General features: G+C 35.9%; 1 protein-coding gene and 1 long non-coding RNA gene across 4 annotated transcripts in view; one reads left to right on the forward strand and one right to left on the reverse strand.

The window, feature by feature from the left end:
* The window catches only part of LOC138911274 (uncharacterized), a 33,748-nt gene extending 12,435 nt beyond the window's left edge, over positions 1–21,313 (reverse strand). For both annotated transcript variants that reach the window (XR_011416746.1, XR_011416745.1), the window contains exon 1: positions 21,174–21,313. This is a non-coding gene — a long non-coding RNA (uncharacterized lncRNA). The remainder of the gene's footprint in view (positions 1–21,173) is intronic.
* raw overlaps positions 14,298–27,614 on the forward strand; it is a 35,319-nt gene continuing 22,002 nt past the window's right edge. Inside the window, exons 1-2 of one of the 2 annotated variants that reach the window (XM_032437869.2) lie at positions 14,298–14,495; positions 22,923–23,791. In XM_032437869.2, coding sequence (XP_032293760.1) covers positions 23,127–23,791 — 665 coding nt within the window. In that variant the 5' untranslated portion in view covers positions 14,298–14,495; positions 22,923–23,126. The remainder of the gene's footprint in view (positions 14,496–22,922; positions 23,792–27,614) is intronic. The other variant, XM_015169683.3, reaches the window with a different exon arrangement.

Consider the following 27,614-nt stretch of genomic DNA (forward strand, 5'->3'; position numbering starts at 1 on the left):
GTACTTCGCGCCTCTTGTTGAACGTTAAACAACTGCGCCTTGCATTCGATTGGGATTGGCGAAAAAGCCTTGTTGAATATTAGAAAATGTAATAAATATTGGTAATTAATCTATTTTCTATGGAAAATAAACGAATTTATTCAGATAAATTGTTAAATTTGTTTTCTAATTAGTAAATGTTTTAATGTAAGCTTAATTTGTGATGCATTTTTTGTAATTGCAATAAATCTAAAACAAATAATCTAAGCCTCCAATAAATCAACTGGAAAAATTGGCAATATTTAATCTCCAACAGGAAAATACAAATTTGCCGTTCTCAAAATTGCTGGTAAAAAAGAAAACACACACACAAACAATAATCAAAAAAAAAAAAAAATAACAAAGCCGTAAGGCTCTTTAAACTTTTGAACCCGGCCAAAACCGAAACGCGATGCCAATTCAATAACCTTTGGCTGTCGCCTGTCTCTGCGACGGCGGAAGTGGCAGCGCCAACAAAATGAAAAAAAAGAAGGAAAAACACAGATGAGAATTCCTTTTGTTCTTATTGGAGCACGCGCTGCAAATGCCAATACAAATGGCGCAAAAAAGCACACGCCGCGGCAAAAACACAAAAACAAAAACCAAACAAACCTTACGCAGGGTTGCAACCACTTTTAAGTGTTGCTGTTTGCTCTTCTTCTTCTCTACACGCTGTTATTATTGTTGTTGTTGTTGTTGTTGTTGTTCTTTGTTTGGCTTTCGCTGGGAGCAGTCGATGAGGTTTTTTCTTTAAACATGCGCACTAAACGCTAATAGTTTGCGTCTGGCTCTGGCCCCAAACAACCCCCAGCAAAATGCTTTGCCGCGCTCCATTTTGTTTGTGTAACCTGTAAAGCAGACTTTAAAGAAGCCCAAAAAAAAAAAAAAAAATAAAAAAAAATGGTGCTTAGGGACCCACAGCTGTTAGATGATTTCCGTGGCAGGTTTGCTTAAATAACCAATTCAAATTATTTCTGCGTCATAAAAACTCTCAAAATTGTATTTATCCAGCTGCGAGCTGCGACTTGACACACACACACACTAGTCTCGGACTCGGCTAGATCTGTTTATTTCCTGTGTCCGAGTCCGGGTCCGTGCCGCAAGATTGATTCACAGCGTGACCAAAGGTCCTGCTGCAAAATTATTCACGTGTCCGGCCAGGACATGCGAGCAGCAACATCATAAAAAACGGGACACGTGCAATGTTTGATTTTTGTTCCTTTTTATTTTTTGTTATGTGTCGATTTCTTCGAGTGGGTGTGGCGGCTTTTTATGGGGTGTGTGTTTGTACCAGGGCGTTACATGGCCTAATACTGCCGGCTACAAGAATTGCTGCCAAGAACATTTGTCTAAGTTTGATATACCTAATAAAAGCAAACTAAATTAATTGATATCAAACCGGAAATAAAAATTATACTTTTTCTAAGTACAACTCGTCAGAAATATTCCAATAATATTTATAATTAATTGATTAATTATTCATAGAATGTTATGAGCTGTTTTTTTTTTATAAAAATTATAAATGAATATGCAACTTGTCAGATATGTGAAAAAGTTATGGTTGGATATGTCATCAACTTTAACCCTAATCAAATTTAAAAAGCCTTTTTAGGTTTTTTTAAATTATTTTTAAATAATTTTAAATTCTGAACATAGCTTATGACTAATTCACATCTAGTTTTATTATTTATTGTCTAGAAATAATTTGTGTTTAATAATATTTATATACTTTGTAAAACTATAAAATAGCTAATATGACTCCAGGCATAGGACATAACTATCTTTTATCACTGCAATTCCAAAATTCTTCGTTTAATTTTGTATAGCATACTTTTTGGTGCTCAAAAAGAATTTTTGTTTATAAAAAGTCGCTAAAGCCAGTTTCAAGCTAAATATTTATTAAAATTCTATAAAAAATTAATAAAATATACTGTAAAATTTATTAATTTTATTCTTCGAGCTTTTATCAAACAATCTTTACTGTTTTTAAATGTAGTCTATTTTAGACTTTAACATTTTAATAAAATACCTATATTTGTAGTTAATTAGCATCAATGCTGCTAAGCCTCTTAAACTTTTGCTGAAATAAATATGTTAAAATTTTCAACTTTTCTATAAGTGGAAATTTCACTAACTATACAAAATAAAAGTTGCATAAATTAAGTTGAAGCTCTTAAAATTGCTCTACAATTAATTTGCCCTTGCAGTTTAACTTAAAATTAGAAACAAAATAAATTAAATGACTTTCAAGTTCAGCATTGAAATGCGGAAAAATCCTTGAAAATTCCACACACAAAAACTTAAATTGTCAATTATTTAAATTTTGTGTGGCAAATGCAACACTTATGTGTAACTAGTTCTAATACCCAGTCACACACACACACACACACACACGCACACAAATATATGTATATGTATTATTGTGGGTTGAGAGGTAACTCTTCAATGTCATTGACTAGTACTTGCCCCCAAAGTGTTGCAAAAAAGTTTTTGCCTTACAATTTGTACGGGTTGTTGTTGTTGTTGCTTTTTTCTATATACACGTATTTTTTGTTTTTGGCCAGAGAGCGCGCGTAGTATTACGTTGAACTTTTGTTGTCTGCCATTTGTGTATACTCTATAAAATATTTATATAGTATATAGCGACAAAAGAGCGATTCTGCGCGTTATTTGTAAGACTCACACACACATAGACAGGCACATCATTGTCTCTATGTGTATTTGGCTAGAACTCTCTTTTTGGCCAGCATTGCCAGACTCTAATTATTTGATTGGCAATGACTTGTGGATGTTAGAAGCAGAGACCGGCCCCGCATGCTGTTGCCAACACCCACAACAACAACAGCAACAAAAACCATTTTGCCCCATTTTGTTGGCTGCCGTCTATAGAAATTAGTAAGTTTTGTTTTTGGCCAACGAAATTTGACCTTGGCTCGTTACGTCGACTGATTGCTAATTGTTTATTGCATATTGTTTTCAAATTTGGGAATATGATTAATTAACTGGCCAAAATGGTATTCCAGTGAAAAGGAAAGGCCATTGCCTTCTGTATGCGGTCGAGAAATTAAACTCTTGCTGAATCTGGCAATTTTAATTCAATTGAGATTTAGTTTAGCCACAACAAGAATTATAATTATCGTTATAGGTAATGGGAACAGAAATATATTGTAATCGTGCAATAAAAACAAGATAAGATAAGAAATAGCTAAAATATAGCTACTAAATAAAATAATTAAGAAAACTTTAATTCTGTTATTAATCAAATTATTAAAGAAAAAAATTAAACGAAAAAAAATGTAATTAAAATCTAATAGAAAGTCAATAAAATGTAATAATATACATATTTTAAATTCAGTCCTTAAATAATGAGTCAATCGAATAAGAAAACAATGAGAACGCAAATGATATTTAAACAGAGAAATTGAGCTTGGAAAAACGAATAAAGGAGCTACATTTATGGGTTTTATATGGATATGATTAAATGTATATTTAAATACAACTTGCTAGAGACAAGTTAGATCATTGGAATCAAGCAAACGATCTGGGCAAACCTGTATAAATGACAAGGATTGTAGTTGGCTCTCTATCTCTGTCTCCCTTTCTGTTTGAGGTCTGATTTCTATTTCATCAGCAATTGACGCATAAATGTTTGTAAATGTCAAAACCATAAACAACACCCGGTGCGACCGCAGTCTTCTGCTTCTTAGAACGCCTATGTGAAACCACAGCACAAACACGTCAACATCATCGTCGCCAACAACAAGAAATCATCATCATTATGACCATGATGAGCAGCATGGCTGTCAGGCCATGTAGCCATAAATGAATCTGTCATATTATTTCGGCAATGATGTTGACAACGGCAGCAACAACTAAACCCACAAAAATCCCCCCGCGTGCAATATTTATCATGTCACATAATATTTTTCTGGCATTTGCACGTCACAGCACAAACCCATCCAAAACCGAAAAAAAAAAAACGTATAAGTACACTTAGCGATAAACTTGGTTCTTAATTATGAGCTGCTGTTTTACTTTTTGTAAATTAAACAAAGTATGCATTCAAACATAATTTAATTGATTAATAATAATAATAATAATTAATTTAATTTGTACAAGTTACAAAATTAATTTAAAAAAAAGAAGGAATTTGAATGCTTGAAAAACACGCAAAATTTTCTTAATGAAAAAACATTTTTGAAATTAAAAATGTTTTTAAAACAGAAATCAAGTTTTCAGTTTAAAAAAAAAAAGAACTAAGAAACAAACCAATTTTTCGTTTTGAGAGTAAATGTTCTATACTGGCATCTTTTCTCTGAGTGCAGAGCCACCCTCACCGCAACCCCCTAACCCCCTTAAGCAGCTGATAACATTTTTCACACACGCAACAACAACAAACAACAGCAACAGCAATCACAACCCCTTCGCTGGCAAACCATGTGGGCGTTGCGTGCGGGATGTGGGGCAGGCGTTGCCACTGCCATCAATTGCAGTCATCAACCACCGATAGTGCTGCCAGCTGCCAGAACGTCGTCTGGGCACCGCAGCAGCCCCTCCCCCTCATGCCATAGCACTCTCCTTGCTGCTCATTGAATTTTCTGCTGATTTCATTTCGACTTCTTTTGCTCCGCTGGGAACAACTTTAGAGACTGAAGCTGAAGCTGATGAGGATGTTGATTGTTGTTGTTGCTGTTGTTGTTGTTGTTGTTGTTGTTGTTGTTGTTGGTTGCGTCTGTTTTGGCTGTAAATATTTTTGGCAATTGTCGACGCACCACCCCGCCCGGCCCTCCCCCTAACGCTCGCTTAGAGCAAATTAATGATGCTTTCCCTTGCCGCTGGCTGAAAGGGAAAATTCCAGCCAAACGGCAATTGCTTATAAATTAAATGACTTGTTGTTGTTGCTGCTGCTTTACCCCGTTTTTATCACACTATTTAGCCTTATATATTAACACTTTCGCTGACTGGCAACTGGATGTGCGTGTGTGTGTGTGGAGCGGGTGTTGTTGTTGTTTGTGCTGATGAAGACATTAAATTTAAATTTGCTGTTTGTCGTTTGTCGTTTGCCATTTGCATTTCATTTGAAATTATTTTGTCAGCTTTAAGCATGTGAATAAAGGTCAATGGAGGTCACACAAGGAATTGGAAATATAGGAACCACAATTTAGATAATAATAAAAGGAACTATTTAATGACAATTGGTTCAAGGGACATCTTTAGTATATTGCTTGATAGCCCTAAGAATATCGTTTTTTGATTGAGTTATGGGTTTCGGAAATATTGACATGTGCCTATATAGAATATTTGAGGCTACCATTTTCCCCTGAATTTTGAGTAAAATGTACGTTGCCGGAATAAGATGCCAAAAAATGCATAAATACTCAAAGCATATGAAAATCGCTTGAGTTTTGATTGAGTTAAGGGGTGGGAAATTTTGATATAATCAAAGCAGAAAGAACTTAAATGGCGTCTCGATAGGTTAAAATTTAATCAAAACGCTCTATTTTAGCTTTTTAATATTATCAAAAACTACAAATGGAAAGATTTAATGAAATCTATTTTGGCATTCTCTAACTCTCTGCACGTTTTGAGGCATGTCTATTCCCAATACTTTTTTTCTATTTTGGGGAAACAAGAAATAGCAGACTATCGTGAGGCCGACTCAACACTAAAAAACCAACTTAATTTATATTTTATATTTATTTATTAATGGTCGACAAAACGAGTGTCTTCCTCATTATTCAACAGGTTGTACAATATAAGTATATTCTAAAAGCCTAGTTAAAGGATACAATTTTCTAAATAGCATCACCGACCGATGGAGGTGTTTTATTTGCCAGTCCGGCCAGCTGTGCCCCTTTTCACAGCTAATTTTGTCAGTGACGCTATTAGAGCCTACATCTAAGCAGAAGGTTGTAAGTAGGAAAAAAGGATCTCAAGTGAAATTAAAAATAATCTTAATTTGCTAAATTAATAAAGAAAATACAATAAATAGGAAAAAAGAAAGTAAGAAAATTGTTAATAAAGTAAAGCAATGTAAGTTAGATAAAGAGTGTTAAGTGGATAGGACAAAGAGAAAAGTATTGGGAAATCACCGACACGGTGGGGGAAAATTTTTCAGCCTGTCCGGCTAGCTATGCCCCTGCTCATAGCTGGGAATGGTCAGCGACTTCCCGAAGGTATCCTGAAAGCAACGATTTTATTAAGGGTAGAGACAGTTCGGTAGAGAAAACGTGATGCAAACTATTATAATTTTTACATAGCACGCGAAAAGAATTGTGCATAGCGTAATCAGTTGTGCACGTAGATAGTAATAAGGGGCGATAATTTCTGGTTGGTCTAGCCGGAACAGAGAATTGAAGACGCCCTAGCAGAAAAGGAGAATCAATGTCGCCAATAATCAACTTATGTAGAAGGACAACACCGAGAATTGTCCTACGGTTGATTAACGACGGAAGGTTTCATAAATATAATTTTGGAGTTCTAGCCAACTAAATCTTATGCGATGTCAGCTTGAATACTTTGAACTGAAGATGTAGAACCCTGCTACTTGAGAAGAAAAATAAAGTAAAAAGGTGGCTAGAACTTTGCCCTGGCAATTCGAGCATTTCATCCATCAACACCTGCGCTGAAACCAAAATCAAGCAGTTCAGGACAACTCTGGCAGAATCAAGTCAACAAGCCGTTACTAAGATGAGAGCTGCGAGTAACTAGATGAAGAGAAAGAGAGGAGGGAATGGGAGTATGGGGATGAGAGGGCAGCATAGCGAGCCGCACTTAATGCAAGCGCAGCTGCCCAAGTACCGCAAGCATTCGTCCTTCTTGTCGTCATCGTCGACGTGGTCCTTCTGGCAACACTCTCAATTAAAATGTCCTCGCTTGGTAAGCGTAAACGTTCAAGAGGCCATGAAAACTCCTTATTACACAGTGTCAGCACTGTGCGGACCGGTTGCCACGGCCAAGAACCACCCGAAAGAAAACCGAAAGCAGGCAAGCAACATGGCGGTCTGGCAACCCCCTTGCGGTATGGCAGCACCTACTACGTGTTAATAACGCGAAATGCTCTGAAAAATTTTTGTATTTTCAAGCACGCACTTGAGCGCGCCACACGCCTCGCTGCCCGGCACGGCCAGGATGTGAACGCCACCCGCCACCCGCCACGGCTTGCGTGCCCTACCAGCCCCCGCTTGGCCCACACTTGAAACACAAAACGCGCCACGCAAAATCATCGCGCGAGTTGGCAACACTCGGACGCACAGGTCGCACGGTTCGACAACCAACTGCGACTATTTTACAGCACTTTAAAAATGCTTTTCGCTTTTTCTTTTCTCTTATCGTTTTTAATATTGTTTCTTTTCCATTTTTTTTTTTTTTGTGTTGCTGGGAAATTCAAAACAATTCAAATATTTGGGCTGAAGAAAGCCACACAAAGTGTTTGGACAAGTTGTCGCCAAAAAAAAAAAAAAAAAAGAAATTGATGGAAAACCCGCGACATGAGAAATTTTAAACCCAAGCGTCAGCTGTGCCACTTAAAATATATATCTCCGCCCCGCTCTATGCCGAACCCCACCCTGTTTACTTTTGCCATATTGACTTGAAATAGAAATAACAAACTGTTAAGTATTTGCACAAAATACAAACAGAGCGCTGCCCCCCCCCTGGCGCACATCCGTTTTCCAGAACATGTGTCTCGCTTTTCAGTTTTTCACGTGTGCGTGTGTGCGTGTGTGCGTGTGTGCGTGTGCGCGTGTGTGTACATGTGCTTTTCTTGTCCGCTCTGCCACCCAAAGAACTTATATGCCTCAGCTGCAGGCCAATAAACGTCAGACATCCTTTTGTATATTGACACCTCAAAGGCGGGCTTCTTGTCCCGAGATGTTAAGAAGTTGGCAACACCCACGTCCAGGTGGGTCCTTACTCCTTGATATGCCGCGACATTTGACAGGATGTATTCTGAGTTTTATTACTTTCAAAAAGTTTGCCTCGTTCGACAAATCGCTAAAGTTCAGCCAGCCCCTGTCTGATTGTGGCTATTGCAGCTCATAGGTCTTGCGATTTGCTAAAACCCCAAAAAGTTAACAATTATTTATACTATTACGGAATAAAATAAAAATCATAAATTCATAAATGAGACGAAATTACGATTGAGTGGATAGAAAGGAAACTTTTAATGCATACGACGAATTGCATCAATAATTTTCATCATTATTATGAGCTAATATTATTTTAATATTATTTGTATTATAAATTGCAATAGATAAACAGATAAAATATTAATAATGCCACGTAATGTAATTTATTGCAATTTGTTTTAGTTTTTAATCATGTAAATTTGTTGCCCGTTCACATTAAAAGACCATTAGAGCATGTACAGTGAAGTCTCGCAAGACGGACAACTCCTCAAGTCATATTTTATATTCATATCAATGAAGTTGGTCTGTTTATCAATTCTGATTCATATTTTTATTTGATATAGAGTTGAGGAATGATTAAAAAAGTTCGTTAAACAAAAGTTAAGCAACAAAAAAGAATTATTTGATATATTAGGAAGTTGTTGGCCCTAATAACAAAAAATGTTCAGAGAAAGTTACTTTTTACAGAAAGTTAGTTTTCATAGAGCAATAAAAATATAAATAATATTTATTCTATTTAATTACATACCTTCAATTAAGTTCAAGCTATTGAAAATATAAAAAAAAGTGTAACTGTTTCCCATAAGCGTCCATCTCTCATAGCCGGACACAAACACTGCAACGAGTGCCCATTTCCAGATGAATGAAACAGAAGGCGGCAACTGCGACTTGCATAAGTTTATTTATACGGAATCAGGTGGAATCAATCTAAATCTGCCTGTTTGTCAGCCGAAATTGTCGCCTCAATTGATGAATATATATATATATACACAAATCGAGAGAGCTGCACTTTTTGGATACCATTTCTCACCATTTCTCCCACAAAACTATCTATATTCTAGTACTTTACTATCTACTGTACTGTGTCAGTGTGTGTTTAGAGATAATTTGAACTGTTAGCAAAAGTGGCTGCTGTCCCTAATCAGGAGCATCAGCGACACGAGTGCAAACAGAGCAGGCAAATGCATGAGTGGGAAAGCTGTTCGACTAATAGAATTAAACTGATAGCTAAATCAAACATTTAACACGCAGGCCTGCACATATGTCACAACCAAACACCCCCCCTTTTACAACAGCAACAACAAAAATGAAAGTAAAGCAAAAAGAAAAAGAAGAAGAAATGGCTATGCAACAAGCCCTTTACAAGACGGCCATGCGCCCGTTTGCCAACCCCCTTTGGCCAAAACTCGAAACTGGAAACTTATGTCAATGGCACGCGTCGCCAGCACGTGACCTCAACATGAAAATCACGCGCAAGATCAACGCCAAGGGGCAGAGTTTGGGAGTGCGGATAGAAGGAGCTGGGCAGGGGCAGTGGCAGGGGCAGGGGCAGGGGCAGCCACTGATGTGTCGTCGTCGACGTCTTGCAGATGCTTTTAAATTTAAATCGAATCAAATTGATTTGCAGTCAGCTGCCAATGCGCACGATCCACGCAACCAAGACCCCCGCTGGCCATGTTGCTTAATTTCGTGGCCGTGTCAATAGGCACGCCCACTCAAGAATTTCGGCCATGGACCGGGCTCTTCAAACTGTATCCACAGGCTTATTTGCTCGACAGCCACGCCTCCTGCCAACCACTTCGACGCTTTGTTTAGTCATTTGACAAGTGTTTTGACAATATTTATTGAGCCGACCTTACAACTCCGCACTCCCCTCGCCCACACACACACACACACACACACACACACAGCCCTGGTAATTTGATTTGTGTCGCGTTCTGTTGGATGTTGGACACGTTTCTGCCTAATGGAGTTGCTCGAGTGGCGTGAATTTCAATTAAATTAAATCAAAATGTTGCATTTTTTATTAAGTCCATTAACACGCCGCTGGAAGGGTTCTTGCAGATACCAAACCCCCCTCACCACCTCATCACCTCCCTCCCTCGTTGCCTAGTTAGGGTAAATTAAGTTAACCAGCTACCGAGCCAGCCGGGCATCTTAATATGCATAAAGAAGTGCCACAGTGCGACTGGGTGCCGGTTGCCGGGTGCCTACCACTTGACAACCACTTGCACCACTCTTGCCGAGTGCTGATAGCGCCCCGGGTGGCACTGCCCCGCACCGCCCCCCACTGGCATAGGCCAATCCCAAATACACGACATCAGGCCAAAGCTACAAATGTATCTGGCTCTGTGTGTTTGTTTGTTTTTTTTTTTTTATTTTTCCTTTTTATTTAATGAACATCAAATCAAATTTGCTCACTCACATTGCCGACATGCATACAAATTTATTCGTTTAATGTAACATACGCAACTTATTTTTTGGCTATAGAATGCACAGTTCATACCTTGAATACGTAAAAACTTACCTTGCAGCACAAAAGAACTGTAGGTTAATTCAATGGGCATTGACAAAATTCTTTAAAACCCAATAGAATGCACAATAAAACTAATTCGTTCGAACCTAATTGCATTTAAAAAAAAAAGAAGTATTTAGATAGTAAAATAGGTTAATTTGGTTTATCTTTTTTATACCCTGAACCCATTAAAAATGGCTATAAGTGTACATTGTATTTGTGCAAAATGCAAATGTGTGTAACAGGCAGAAGGAAGCATTTCCAACCCCATAAAGTATATATATATATTCTTGATCAGCATCAATAGCCGAGTCGATCTAGCCATGTCCGCCCGTCCGTATGTATGAACGCAAGGATCTCAGAGCTAGAGACTTGAAATGTAGGTGCTCCTAGTGCCTGCGCAGCTTATTTCCTATAATCGATAACTCACTCCGCTTCCAAGCAATCGATTAAATCGATATCGATATCCTGTTTTTTGGGCAATTTTGATAAATAATAAGAGCTAGAGTCACCTGACAAAATGGAATATATATATGTATTCGATGTTGGAAGAAGAGGGTTCAGGGTATCCGCTAGTCGGGAGCTCCCGACTAGAACCTCTTACTTGTTTATTGTTATTCATTTCATTTTCAATTTAAGTGTTATATTTGTATTATAATACAATTAGAAGCCAGCTTGGCTTGCTCTTTTTCAGTTTAGTAATAAAACCGTGTTTCCGCGATTTGGAAAATTCCATCCACAAAAAAGGCGATTTAACTCAAAACTGTTGTGTAAAGGTTTTTTTTTGCTTATCGTCCGATCGTTTTCAAACTTATTTTCAAAGCTCTTTGAGAGAATTTGTTTTGAACGTGCCACGGGCAAAGCCGGGCCATATTCGATATTGTCCTACATAGACATAGGGCAAAATGTCATAAGTTCATCAGATTTTCACGAGGTTTGCTTATAGCAATTTGTCATCGAAATCTGGCTTAATTATAATATAAATCGTCTATAGACATGGATCAAAATCTCCAAGCTCTACAACTTTCGATCAAATCTCTATGCATATTCATTTTAAACGCAGGACTGAGTTTTTTATATACCTGTAATTACTTTTCTTCAATAGATATTTGTTTTTCTGGAATTTTTATTTTCCTTTCTTGATTTGTTGGATTCGTTTTTATTTTTCACACTTTCTTCAGAAAGTTTTCGGTCTTCAGCCACATCGATTTAATAATTCAACAGTGAGGCAAAAAAAGTTAATTGCACATGAAACATATGCCCCCCCCCCCCCCCCCACCTCCCTCTCCCCGCTGGGAAACGTATTGTCGCAATCTTTTAAAAGCCAAAAATCAACAGAGCAATGGACCAAGTCGAACTCAACAACAACAACAAGAAGAAGAAGAAGCAGCTCAGTTACCATTTCATGGGGCGCACCCTTAGAATAAACAAAGCCCAAATGCTTAAGTAATTCAATTTGGCCAACTTAATGCCACAAGTTACCACCGGAGGGTTAACAAGGCGGCTTCATATTTTGTTATTGTTTCCCCTCCTCCACCTTCCTTCCACTTTTTTTTTGCTTCGACCCAAAATTAAATTGCATAACGAAATTTTTCATTGCTGCTTTTTGCTCCACATTGTTGCCAAGCGTGTGGGGGAGGGCGGGGGCAGCTAACGAGCCATGCGTTGGCTTCTATCCGCCTGATTCCTGGTGGTCAGCGTCTGCTCCTCGAGGAGCTGTCGTCCTTCACAGGAGTGAATTCTGCCAAAGTCTATTTATGCGCACTTTTGACGCTAATTGAGCAAAAGTTGTTTAACGCATAAGTTGGGCATTTTTGAATGTTTGAAGTAAGCGTGCTCTAGACGGGATTGCTCACTAGAAGATACCCTGTATGTAGGAATTGAGGGGCAGAACATATTGAGAACATATGAACAGACTCTCTTACAGGCGCGGAAGTGCAAGTCCTAAAGGACAATACAAAATAATAAAACTTTAAAATAAAATTGTAGGCAACACAGTAAAATTTACGGTGAGTCCAAAACTTAAACTCAAGTTTGGGATAAGAAAAAAACTAAATACTTTTCAGACCTTTTTTTTTTAGAGTAATACTTACTCATAATACTTATTTGAATAAAAAACGAGAAAGAAAGGCTAGAATATCTAATACCCTTGCTGACCCAACCTTTTCAGAAACACGGGGAAAATAGTCAATGCCGAGTTTGATCAAAAAATCTTGATAAACAAAAAGGGTTTTTAATAAAAAACCTAGTTTTCGACCGATCATTCCTATGGCAGCTATATGATATAGTGGTCCGATCTTAATACGATTTTGCATATATATAAGGAGTATAGTAAAACGAATAAATGCCGAGTTTGGTCAAGATATCTTAAAAAACAAAATGTTTTTTCATACAAAAACTTAATATTCGATCGTTAAAACTGAGAGACTAGTTCGCATAGAAACAGACAGACGGACGGACGGACATGGCTATATAGACTATAATATATAACAAGAAAGGGTGCCATTGTCGGGACATCATGCGGATCAGGATATGCTAGATCTTTTATATAAGCATTTGTTAAGATAAAAGAAGACAAACAAAACTCGCAACTGTCTTGACATCGCCTTATGCCTCATATATCGATTCTTATCGATTGCTTGAAAACAGGGCAAGTTATCGAGTATCGGAAAGAAACTCTTACTGCGCAGACCCTTGAGTAGCCCAAAAAATAATAGATTAACATTTACTCTATTGATATTGATTAAAGCAAACAATTTTAAAGGAACTTAAGAATATGTCAATTTGGCATTAAATGCACTTAACGAAAGAGCATCTTCTTCCTCTTCACTGGCACTCCAGTAACGCATGTACAGGTGGTGCAACTGGTGTGGTCAGAAAGGATAAGCACCACGCAGAGTTGAGTTGAGTTGAGTTGCCATTGTTGCACATTCATTAAGAAATGCGGCACTTGTGAAACTGAGAGGCCCAACTGTGTAAGTGTGTGCGTGTGTGGGCGGGTAGGGGGCGCTTTTGAGTGGCAATTAAACAATGCAAATGTGTTGCGCTGTGGTTGGCGGCAGGTGGCGCCAACTGCTTGTTGTTGCTACAATGAAGAGGGAGAAGTTGTGCATTAATCTGACAGGTAATTGCAATTAAAAGCAAACAATAAGAAGAGCAGCTTCTGAAAAGAACGTCTGATATCGACACACACGGCGGCGAGCTTGCAATTAAGATATTGCAAGTGACAATGAAAGCCGGCAGCTAAGTGATAAAACCCTAACAAAGTGATGGGCACTGGTAATATAAAGCCGCCACACATTACCGTTGTTTCTTGTGTTTAATTAATGACTTCCATGTGTTCATCATTATGCGTATCTATATATATATTTTCACATTTATACACGTGTTTGAATGGTGTATTTTTACAGTTTCGCGGCATTAACATGTCGTATTGCTCGATGCTACATCACGCCATCTATAGCAGCAACTGTGACAACTCTGTAACATAACAGCGGTGCCATTTTGAGCAAAACATTTATTTTACAGACTGTTAACTTTATAGCTATTTTTTTGAAAGTTTGCAACCTACATCTATGTATGCCCGATGTTATACTTTAAAAATTCGGTTAGGTGCTTATCTGATATGCAAAAACAACAGGAACAGATTGTATGAAATATTGAACACAAAAACATATATATAACACATTCTGGTTTGAAACTGAATTTAACAGCAAAGATGTGACAAAGTATCGTGCAGCCATGTGAAACTTCGTTATGACGTGCGATAGATTGGGGTGGCCACACGATTAACAAATGCCTTTAAGGGACAGCTGTAAACTTTTTCTCACACCTATGACAAGAAGCTCAGTGCTACGACAAAATCAAAGCGAAAAGTAGTAGATTTGTGTGTGTGCAAAACAAAACCTGCGGCTCGGTTAAAACAAAAGCAACAACGCGATATCCGTGGCAATGTAGTTCAAACTGATTAAATGTATAATAAAATAAGCGTGGCAACAGCAAACGACAGCCCATGAAATAATGCCAAACAAGATGGTTAAAATATTCTTCAGGTAAATAGCAAAGTGAGAACGCTCAGAGCAGCAGCAAGAACAAGAACAACACTCGAAAACGCACAGCAGCAGCAACACCAACAACAAAGAGAGTGAGAGAGAGGGTGTGAGCGAGACAGCTAGTCAGCGGCCCTGCTCGTTTGCTCTTTGCGCTGCGTTTTTATTTTTATGAATGACGTAAGCGCGCACCGCTTTGTGCCGTACAACGGCGCTACAGAACGACAAAAACAACTTTCCTTTGTATGGTTGTTGTTGCTGCGTGCTATTGTTGCTATTACTGTTGTTGTTATTGTTATTATTATTATTATTATTGTTGTTGGCTTTGCCAAAAAAGCAAAGAGGCAACCCTCATAGACCGTGTGTCGACGTGTGCGTGCTTGTGGGAGAGCTCCCCACACACACGCACACTCACAAAAAGTGGCGTCGTTGGCTTTTTCTTGGAAAACGTGCTCGACGCCAGAGCGAGAGCGAGAGGCGGCAAGAGAGCGCCAACGGCAGCGCTTTTGTTGGTGGCTCTCTCTCGCTCTCTTATTTTTTTTTTTTTTACAATAACATTTATTCTTTTTTTGGTCAATGACCTAAGCAACGCTCTTTGCTCCGTTAGTTAAGTTTTTTTTCCGTCTTCTCGCATTGTGCTTTTAGCTTTGCAGCTTTCAGGAAATTGTTAACAAATTGTTCATTATTTATGCCAATTTCGCCATTGGCCCGTTAGATTGGGTCACCGTCTAACGGAATGTGGACCTTGGTTGGTTTCGTTTTTGACCGCGTATCTGGAAGAATGGGTCAAAACATAAAATACAGCAATCCGACGATGTCAACATTCAAGGCAACGTCTTAAAAGAAAAACAATTAACAAATGTGTTAAAGTTTTCAACGAAACGAGTTTTTAAACTTTATTGAATTGCACAGGAAATACAATTTACAATTAAAAAGTCGGTTTACGCTAAAGTATAAAAAAGTTTATTGGGTTTAATGAGGAAGTTTGAGATCTTCGGGAAATCATTTGGAAATTAAAAAAGAGGGAAAAGATAACAATTTTAAATAGAATTAAGAGTTTATTGCATTAAGAAGTTTGTACTAGAATTTTACAATTAGGAAGTTCTCTAAATATTTCTACATAAAGTGAAGCAACAATAACAAAAGTTATTTAAAAAAGAAATATGTTCTGGTAAAGTTTAATCTTACGATATTTGATTAAGATAGTCGTTCGTGGAAATCAGATAAAATTTGCTAAAAACGTAAAAATCCGCAAAATCGGATTTGTAAGAAAGAAGATTTTCGATGAATTCACGATGCAACACGCTTCGTAGAAATAGAGTTCACGCTTCTGAATTTGGGAAGCTTTCTCAAAATTCAAAGAGCTCCTTGCTGAGTTTGGAAAATGTATCTTTATGGACTATGGGGAAGACATGCCCTTCCATTATAACCCATAGAATAACACAGATATAAGAAGCTTTTAATTAAACATTAATTTAAAATGAAGCATATACATATTGAATTTATTGTAAAGACAACTCTAAAAATTAGAATATTTTCATAAATGGTATAAACTCTAAGGCTACATCACATATTCCAATACTCTTGTCGAGGGTTTATAATAAATTTTTTATAATAAAATAGATACATATATTCTAGATCAGACTCAGTTCCAAAGCTTTCGTCTTAAGCTTTGCTTGGGTTCGTCTCTTGTTGCAGGCAATACATAAATATATACATATGTATATCGGAACCTTTCGGATCCAGTATATCCTGATCAAACTCGGCATTTAAAAGTTTCCCCATATTCCCTATATGTATACAATATCTCATTAAAATCGGAGAACTTAAGGAAAATTGTTGAAAAGAAGGTTCCTAAATGGCATAATATTCTCTTTTTTCAAACTTTCTGCTTTTTATTAACGTCAGTATATCAGAGTTTCACTATTTTCACATTACAGCTTCGATGTACCGAAAAACAACAAGTTTTCCGCTTTGATTTCCTATTTGCCTTAATGCAACGAAAACTTATGTATTGCTGGTTTGTGCTAAATAACTCTTTAATTGTCTCAGAGAAATACTGCAGAATAGTTTCCAAGAACTAATAGATCAAGCCCGTTGCAATTGGCTTTTTTTTTTATTAATTTTGAAAAATTACTGCAATCTTCAGGAAGATTATTATTATGCATTTCTGGTATGACATCAGCCAATGTCAATTACTATTGCAATATATCTCATTTAAGCTATTATATCTGTTTCTATATCTATATCTGGCCGTAAATTGCAATGCCCGCCCGACACGAGTCGAAAGTGCATTATGCCCCAACGATTTATCATTCCCATTTTGGCTCGGCCGCAAGCGAATGGCTTGTTATTGTTTTTATTATTATTATTTTAGGTTGTTTGTCACATTTTGACAATAATCCACTTTCGCACTTAATTTGATTAACACGGAAATACACGAAAGACAATGGCACGCTGCAGCGTTGATAAATTTTAGGCGAAAAACACAATTTCATTGTTAAACATCAACAAAGTTGCCAACAAAAACAAAACAGTGAAAAATTTGCTAGTAAATAAAGTGTGTGCTGCTTATAAAGATTAAATAAATATTTTTGTTGTCTTAAGCGAATTACACACGAACGAGCATTGTTCACAAAGGTTACGTAGAAAAAACAACTGCAGTCCCTGTAATAACTTATACCCTAACCAGAAATATATATGCATACAATTCTGTGCGCATCAGGAAATAGGTCTAAACATTTATCAAATAATTAATAACATGCAATTTCGTGTCTGATTTTCTGTATAAACTTTTTAGTGCAAATTGTTTAAAGAAAATATTTCTCAAAGCTTTTTGAAAAGGCGAAGAATATAAAAATAATATGGGAATTACTGAAGCATCTACCCACTAGTCTGTGTAGAATATTATAATTATGATAACCGGCTATAAAAACTAATGCGGAGCCTTTTATGATTCGAATTTAAAGAAAAATGTACATTAAAAACGAAACTCCGGTTAACGAGAAAAGACAAATTAATCTTCAACTCTTAACAAGATCTTTAGGCGCAGCCAACTTAACGTGCACAGATGTTGCCAGATCGGTTGTTTTTTTTAATGACTAAAAAATAAGTAACTATAAATATATAAATGTAAAATAAATATAAATATATTTAAAATCGTTAAGCTATTTAAATTGAGAACTTAATCGCGTTGCCCTTTTTGTTTATAAAATGAATAAATTATAAAGTCAAGTTTAATTAAAGTATAATATAAAATTATTAGAAAATATATGTTGTTCAGTATAAAATATAAATTTATACTTGATTAAATTTATTTATTTGTTTTTATATTTCTATTTAATTGGGCATATTAATTAAATAGAATGTAAGAAAAAAGCGCAGACAAACTTGACAGATTTTCTTGCCTGACTTAACGATTATGAACATCAATTGTAATTGTTTTTCTGTAGAATGGAAAAAATATTAAGAAATATAAATAATTATCTGACAAAATAGTTTTTTCTTTTCCAGAAGTAAAACGAAACTAAATCCATGTCAAACATCTTAAAATAGTTAATATTTATTAGCGAAAAGTTGCTCAATTTTATTTCGTACCCATATTTTATTTTATAAGACTTTACCAGATAACTTTTCGTATCGAAAATATTTTGCTGCGCTGTAAAATTTGTTACAATTCTAACAAGAGTATCAAATCGTCTGCTATGCCCGAAATAGGCTTATCACAATTCGCATGTCTTTGTTTGCGGTTACTCTTCTGTTTAAGCTTAAAGAGAGAGAGAGAGAGAGAGTTGCAGAATTGGCTCTCTCTCTTCCGCTGTCTCTTTCGTGGAAGCGTTGACATTGTAAACAATAACAGCAGTAGGAGACGTCGCAAAAAAAAGAAATTAAAAGAAATTTACGCATTTATTACAATAACAATAAGAGGGGCATGTAGGAGTCAATAAGAAGACTGCAGAACCGAAGGAAGTGCAAAGCCCAAAACAATTAGTGAAAAAAAAGCAATTAAAGCAAAACGGAAATAAAACGCGTCGGGCAAAATTGGCTGAGAGGAGGCCGCAAAGGCAAGGCCTGAAGGTCGTTTGTGTTTGCGCGCGATAAAATTGTATTTAATTTTCTGGCGTTTCTTTTGCTCTTCATATGATTTTTTTTTTTTTTTAGTTTTAAATAAATATCACACATACGCAGCGTATGCAAATAATATTTATGGCATACAGTTTCTGGCTAAGGTTTATTTTTTTTATTTTCTTTTTGTGTTTCTGTGCTTTTTATCTGCGCCCTGTTATCCAAGCCTTTCGAGACTTATCTATAAATATATATATATACTTATTTGTGTATGCATGTCTATGGCAGGCTTTCTTGATTGAATTGTCGTGAAATATTTGCGCATAAAGTAATCGGGCCAGCGCTTATCACAGCCAAACAAAGCATAAAAAACAACTAAAACAAAAATGTAAAAACTATATAAAAGTAAATAGCCAGCAGAATGTGAGCAATGCCAGACTAAGGCGACAAACCTTCCAAGGTGCACACACACACACACACAATTTGTCAATCAACTGGCAATCAGCTGCCAATCAGCCCATCACCAAATCCCCGAATCTCCCCCCGCCCGTCCACAGGTACAAGAGAGACGCCAATGTGCTCGATGCGTCGTTTAGTTTGGCGTGACCAATTTGCAAATGCGTTCAACTATTTAGTTGAAGAGCTTTGTTTACACCCTATACTCAAAGTCTTTCAATGGGGTATTATACACTATAGTTTCCGATATATGATTGTTCGATTTTCGATTAAGCAGAGCCTGATCGATTGTCATTTAATCAGTTTGATCGATAAAAATCAATTGTTCACCTTTTTCAGACGCAGTTTTTTCTTGAGTTTCTTGAATCGTTTTAGGCAAAAACATCAACAATTACGTTTTATATAACTCGATAGCACGTTTATTTTTTAAATTCAATTCTCGATGTTTTTCAAGTCCAAATTAGTTTGTTGATTAATGCTCTTGCATATATATTTTCTCTCTCTGATATTCTGAATGACTTAACCTATTTAATTTTAAAATATCTTTAAATGAGTTTGAACAGCGTACTCACTCGTCGTTATGTTCTACTCTCGCATGTTATGTTCTACTCGGACTTACTCACCCCATCTAACAAATAGCTATTTGGCAGACAGAGAAAAAAAAACACACACACGGCGATTGACGCTAATCAAACGCCTAATTTCTTGCAAATTAGCTGACACGGTTAAATGATTAACTTTGATCGAGTTTTAATGTACTGCGCAGTCGGCGTAAATATTGTTCGAGATTGGTTTCATTAGCTGAATCACCTATTAGAATAAAATAGGGTCCCATGAGCCAGAAAAACCAACAATAAAACTATATTCAATTGTTGTTACTCAGTTATTTTATTGCTATTCAAAATTATGCAAGCTCTAAAAACCTTCCCCATGACACAGTTCATACTTTAATATCAGCGTTTTATAAAAGAAATGCAATTATACTATTTTTAATTAATTACTATTGTAATAAATGCAATTGTTTTCTTGTTATCCGAATTTATCGAGCTCTAAATATATCCCCATTATTTATTTCCTTACTAATTTCTAAATTGATATCGAATTTAATTATTTCCGAGATTTTTTTATTTATTTTCCCAAATGCAAAATGCACACACTATAATTTAGCTTATCCGCTCTTGCCCGATGGGATGTTTCGTTAACAGTTGTATATTATCTTATCCGGTATTATCCGAACCCAAAAATCGCAGTCTTAAAATATTAATTTATTTCCGATTTCGGATGTTTCATTGACAAACTTATATTTCCTTATCCAGTCTTATCCGAACCCAGGAATCTTAGTTTTAGAATATCAATTTAATAAAAGATCTCAAGGTTTGCGAATGTCAATCAAATCCCTAGCTTATAATCCGTTTTGGGATGTTTCATTAATATAAACCTGTTCTAGTCAACTTTTGTGTTATCCGAACTTATCCAGCTCAATTTTATCCAAATCTTTAATTGTCTTATCCAGACAGACATACATGTTATCCGTATTTATTTGCATTCACAATTTGTAAGCTATTTTTATTAAACGAATTCACCTTTTTCACAGACCATTCATTTTTGTGTTTTCGGTGTTTTCAATAGATCATTAATAAGCGAGAAAAAAAGGCAACCCACAACAAAATGGCATCATCGCAAAATGCTCATTTAAGGCGCGTACATGACAGCATCAACAATATCTCTAAAATTATTTTGGCCAAAAAATAGACATATATATATATATATATAGGTGTATAGATGTGCGCGAATCTTTTTGAACTTTCGCATGGCACAAGTGCCAAGAGCAAACCCTGACATACATTATAATATTTAAAGCAACGCCCTCTTTTCTGTGCCAGTTTTTATTTTGTTTTTTTCAAATATTCATTCACCTACACGCGCTCATAATCTCATTTCGAGCGGCGTCAATAAATTATTGTTTGTATTTAAATTTGGCATTTGGATTGTCATATATATCTTATAGATACATATATATATATATATATATATATATATATATACATGCATATAGGCTAGTCTGTCTGTTTTACACACGCCCACAAACAGCTGCTGACAATCACATGAAATCATAATTTCTGGCGTGCGGAAATACCATTGAACACAATTCATATTTACCTGTTGGTCCTATTTAAGGAGCAGCTGTTGGCATTTTTTGCACTCACGAATCCTCACTTTTGGGCCTTATCGGCGTAACTTATCTGGCCCGATTGTTAGTCACATTGGCCGAAACTACCAGTTTTTTTTGTTGTATTTTGCACAATCTAAAATGCCAATGAGTAATCACAATTGTTTGTAATTAGGAGCAGTTGCAAGAGTTAGTCATTGTATAGTTAAAGCACCCCGAAAGAAAAAAGGGTAATGGAGGCAAAAAAAAAAAAACTATGATTCCCATTCGTTATAATAACTTTCATTGTTGCAGGCCAAACAATTTGTTTGAAAATGCACAATAAAAAAAAAAAAAAGAGAAAGCCACGCACAATGGGCAAAACTATGAGACTTCTTTGATGAAAATATTTGATTTCAAATTACTTTCAGCTTCTCCCAAAAATTCAAGATCTATTCTTTCGAAGTTCTTTCATAAGTTTGCCAAATGCCATATTTTGTTACAACTTTCTTTAGTTATAACTTTCTTTTTTATTAAAGCGTAGTTTGTTTTTAATTATAGAAAAAGTTTTATATATTATCAAGAATTAAAGGAACAAATATGCAATTTGAGTTTTGAGAGAATATCAGAAGATGGGATTATGTCATATTAAAAGATAAATTTAGCTTGTTGAAAGAAGTATTTGCTGCAATTAGAATACAATAGTAGGTAATTGTATATCATATAAATTTAAAAATTAAATTTATTATCAAAATTTCAAATGAAATTTTATGATGTGCACACGAAATGCGACTTCAATTTTTGTTGGCAATTTTATGGTTCTGCTGCCATTGTGCGTTGCTTTCAAATTGTGCAATTTACGAGCATTTTGCTAGTTGCTATGAAACCCATTCGATCGATCGATATGGAAAAAAACACAAAAAAAAATTTACGTTTCGACAATCGAAAGCTGCCCACGCGCGTTGGATGCTGAGCACAAGATGGACAGCATTTGATTGAATGTTTGTTTAAAAACAAAAAAAAAAAAAAAAACAAAACAACGAAACAACAGCAAAAAGAGATCAAAAGCCAAAAACAAATAGCACATAAAATAAAACACGTTACGCTGCTGTGCGAGAGCGCGCGCATAGGCGAAAGCCGCAAAGTAAGAGCGAGAGAGAGAGAGGCACACGTGCGCGCGCGCTCACAGCAGCAGAGCCGAGCAGCAGCAACAGCGACGCGCTGAGCGCAGTACTTCTGCGCGCTTTGTTGTGCTTGGGAAGTCATTCGGCAACGTTGGCTCGACGCGTTCACAACGTTGCGTATTCGCCGTGTGTTCGTGTCTCTGTTAAAAGCTGCGCGCTTTCGAGTGCTTTTGTGTATGTTGTGTGAGGCGACTTCCGTTCGTGCAAGCACACACACACACACACAACTTATACATGCATATAAAATCATTTCTAAATTTATAATAATATGAAAAAAGGCGCTGGCGTGCGCGCTTCACAGCACAAAAAACATATATAAGAAATCAATTTAAAACGCGCGCAAAAAATTAGAAGCACAGCCAAATATTTACACACAAATATTTGCCAACGCGCACACGCCCACAGTTGCTAACAAAAAAAGTAAAAAAAAAAAAAAAGTGTGGAAAAATAATATAATTCCTGTATATACATCGACTTTATCAAAAAAAAAATAAATATATATTGCCTTGCCTTTCGTTTGTTTTATGTTGTTAAAAACTGTTTTGTTTTCTTTTGCGCACCCAAAAAATTCTTTAGTTGAAAGTGAAAGCTGCCTCTGTGAAATGTTGTCGCCGGCAAATACGAAAAGAAACAACAAACTCATAAACACATAAAACATTATAATTAAAAATAAAAACAAAACACATCAGACAAGTTGTGCATTGTATTCAGAAATGTTTGCCCAAAATGTGTGCGCAACTGACATAAAGCCTGACAAACAATTCGATTAAACATTGTTCAATGCGCAGCAAATTGGCCAAAATGCGTTTGCAACAGCGTTACAACAGCAACAACAACGCCAGCAGTACAATGGCCACACAAGCAATTGGCAACGGCAATGGCAACAACAACAACAGCAGCAACAGCAGCAACAACAACAACAACAGCAGAATCAACAATCAACGCGCCAAAATACCAAATCTCATCAACAACAATCGCAACAATCACAACAACAACAACAACGGCTACATCAAACTGCGAAGCAATGCCAAGTCAACAATTACCAATAACAACAACAACAACAACAACAATTGCAACAACAACAATGGCAACAACAACAACAACAACAACAGCAGCAGCATCAACTCCTGCAACCAGCCCATGCAGCTAGACAATGATGAAGATCTGGTCGAAACGCTGGAAGAGACCACAACTGCAGTCGAGCTGCGCTCAACATCTGCCGCCGCCGCTGCTGCGGCTGCTGCTGCTGCTGCGCCTGGCGCTGCTGCGCATTATCGCGCCTACACAACGCTGCGCAGCAACTCCACATCGGCCATTTTGGCAGAGGCTGCCTGTCTGCCCAGTCTGTTGGGCAGCAGTCCCAGCATGCTCTTCGCCCGCCCCCGCACCCTAAATGTGCACAATATCTGCCAGACGCCGGCGCAAATAACGCAATTGTTTTTTGGGTATGTTTTTCTTTTTTTTTTTTTTAAGTTTTTATTTTTTCTAATTTTGGTGTTTGGAAATTGTGTACTTTTTAATGTGACTAACATTCGATTTAGTAAATATATTAATGCTGTTATAACTAACCTAAATCAAAGACGTTTTACTAATCAAATAATTATAAAGTATTTTATGCAATTTATGTTAAATAACCCATGAAATTAATGGGCTAAATACCATTAATATACATACTAGGCAGTCTATAAAGATTTCATTTATAACGTTTCTTGCCTCTGAAAATATTTAAACTAGTTGCAGCCAATCATTATTCTGTTTACTGCTGGCTTTTTATACGTATATATATATTTAAATAACCCAAATTTCAAACTGATTTAATATGAATTTATATTGTGATTATCTTAAATTCTCTTCAAGTCGAGAGATTAGATAAGTTCTTATCTATAGTTGGCCCAGACGATTATCCGAAAACTGTTATCCGAAAACTGCCTGTTGAATTTGTGTTTTGCCTATACAAATTACCCCCTGACACACCCACAATTGGACTTTGAGCAGGCTTTCGTTTATCTTAAACTACACAAATGCCAAGTAAATAATTATCTATTGCCCCCAATTCGAATTTATGGTTCTTTTTGATCCGCTTTCAATACCTTAACCCAGTGCATAGGTCAAACTCTCTTCAATTATCCAAGGTCGCAATAGCAATCGGAATAATCGCGTTCGCATATATAAATATTTATACACTTTTAACATAATTTATGAGCTTTCAAATTTTATTCGTATGGCGTCATATTCAATGAATGAATGAACCATAAAACGATGCGGATAAAAACGGATAAATCTTTCTTTTGTTGATGCATTTTTGCAATAACAAATGCATTTAAAAAAAAGCCGACGCTTGAAAGGTTTTACACAATGGCAAATTTATCGGATGCCCAACGTAATTGGCTTAATAATAAAGTAGAATTAAATAAGAATGTAATAATTGAGCCGGCTCGACTAGCAGATACTCTACCTATGCCAGCCTTGTTGATTATCCGCATCCGTCTCGAGAAAAGTACATGGACTTGAAGTTATTAATTATTTTGATATTGCAAATAGAAACTATTCAAATTAGATCTTTGAGATCTCAGACAATATTCAATTAAATAATCCCCTCTTATCCAAAGTGCAACCAGATGAATTATAAGCAGCAGATAATTCTATTAGATTATCCGTTGTCTCCGTAATTATCTCGTTGTAAATTAATCAGATGACAGGCGGCAATTCTTGAAATATGTCCACGCCTTTAATCTAATGGGGCTGCCTTCCTGGGCGAATGGCCCCTGACAAAAGCAAGAACAACGAATTCTGAATACAATCCCATATATCTGGCTCTTGTCTTGTTTTGCGCTTTTGTTTCATTCTTTGGCGTTGCACAAAAATACATCGGCCAGGATTTTGTCATCGTTATTTTAAAATTCTATATATTGTTTATATATAGTATATATATATTCGATTTTTGCGCACTCTCGCAGCACAAAACACTAAAAATATTCAATTAAATGACAAGGCTGCTTTTATTTTTCACACAGTGCAAAACATTTTTTGTTTTCGTTTCTTTTAAATTTAAATTGTTATTTCTTTTATTTGTCGCCGTCTTCGGCCAGTGTGAAAATTCAATGAACTTGATCTCTCGCCAGCGCGTGCGTTGCATATTTTTTTATTTTTATATTATTATATTTTGTTTATTTTTCCTAATGCCAAAAAAAATTGTGCTTAAATTAACAGCAATAATAATGTATTGAAATGTCAAACGCTGTAAACAAAACGCGCCTTTGCTCTCTTCTCTTTTTTTTTGCGTATTTTTTGTATTTGTCACAATTTGCATATAATAAAGTCATAAGTCAGCCGACAAATTGTCATTTTCATAACATATTTATTGTGCCTGCGGCGCTGACAATTGATCAGTCCAGCGATCGAGGTTCAAATAAATCAAGGCACGACTTGGCTAGACCCGTAAACATAGTTTAGATATCAGTTATTATTGCATTTACATTTTGTTGTGAGATAATGGATTTTAATGTTCCCAATGACTGACATTATTATTATAGTTATTTAGAACATGATGTGGGCTTACGTGAAGGAGTATTCCCTGCCATAGCTTAAAATGTAAGAGTCTCTTAAACGATATAAAATAAAATGATTTTAGATGAAGAATTCATGCCTTAAAAGTATATAGGATAGTTATTAAAAATTAAAAAAGGAGACTTAAAAAACAAAGTAAATTATGATTTTTATTTAAAACTGATCTATATTGTACGTAAAACGTTCAAGAATATGATACAAAGTGGAATTGAACAAAAGCTCTCTTGAGAGAGCAAGGACCTTTAAAGAGCGAGAAGGAGAGAGAGAGAGAGAGAGAGAGAGAGAGAGAGCATATATTATTTGTTTAGGAACAAAGTGGATGAGCAATTAGAGGTAATTGTTCTTAAGAAATGAAAACAAGAACCTTTTTATATCAAAAGGAATTGATCTATGTGGTTTACTATTAAAATTAAGCTAAAAAGTATCAAGAAGGAATTTAGTAAAAGTTGATGGATTAATTAAAAAATAGTCTAATTTAAATGCAAAATATATTTATTTATTTGAAAAAATTAATTTTATTAATTACACTTAATCCTAAAGATTTGTAACCAAAGAAAACGTTTTGTTCTGAATTTACGGGTATTTGAAAAGCGAGTCATTGAAAAAGTTCATTCAATTAAATGATTTTTACGACTGAGCCTCTAGTGGGTCTCTGGCTTTGTTTTATTCTTGGCAAATTGAATTCGAGTGCCTGACTTGATTGTGGGATTTCAACTCATATTCGTGATTCGTTCGACCTTCTTGCACGTCGGACACGTGTTATTCATTGGCAAAAAATGTATATTCATAGACATATTTATTGAATGCACTCAAAGCTGTGAATATTGCAGGGCACACGCCCAGTTTTTTTCTTTTGTTTTCTTTGTTTTTAATGTGCCAAATGTTTGACGAAATTCGAAAAAATTAAGGTTTTTTTTTTTGTTCGTGGCGCAACTGGCCCGTAAAAACGTTAAAACGAACGGCAACTAATTCAAAGCCATAAATCACAGAGCGGCGGCTATTAAAAGTTATGGGCTCCACGATGCTAAATTAAAAGAGTTGCTGCGTTTCATTATTAATTTTTTGTTACTCTTTTTTGCTTTTTGCTGAATGTCGCTTTAATTCAATTTGTGCAGTCACAACGTTCAACGTTCATCAAACCGCGGTCATTGTCTCTGCCGGGTTGATGCTTCAATTTCATTCATTTCATTCATGCATCAATAAATCACGCATTGAGTGTTCGCAAAGGCCGCTTGCCTCGTCTCATTTATGCACATATATATATATATACATCTATATATATATATATATATATATATATATATGTATTTTTATGGGCTTATCAGTGGCACTTCAATTTAGCAAATGCCGCATTCTTTTGTCAATTGTTTTATGCCATCCATATATACTATCAATTCTTTTATTATTTCCCTTTTTTTCAATTCAATTTTGTATTTCACATCGTTTATATGAACTGCATTTATCGCTTTGGCTTATAAGTACTCGTATTTTATATGGCTTTTTGCGTCGTGATATTATGCTTTATTTTTAACTTGATTATGACATAGTGCAAACATACATCCATATAGGAATCTACAGCAACGACGACGACGACTGCATGTGAAGATAATAATTAATTTCATAAAATAACAATGCCTTTATAAGTAACCACTCGGGCCATTATGTTAATTATCAAGCATTTATCTACTAGAAAAAAAATAT

The sequence above is a fragment of the Drosophila virilis genome, chromosome 4, assembly GCF_030788295.1.
Source record: "Drosophila virilis strain 15010-1051.87 chromosome 4, Dvir_AGI_RSII-ME, whole genome shotgun sequence".
Taxonomy (NCBI): Eukaryota; Metazoa; Arthropoda; class Insecta; order Diptera; family Drosophilidae; genus Drosophila; species Drosophila virilis.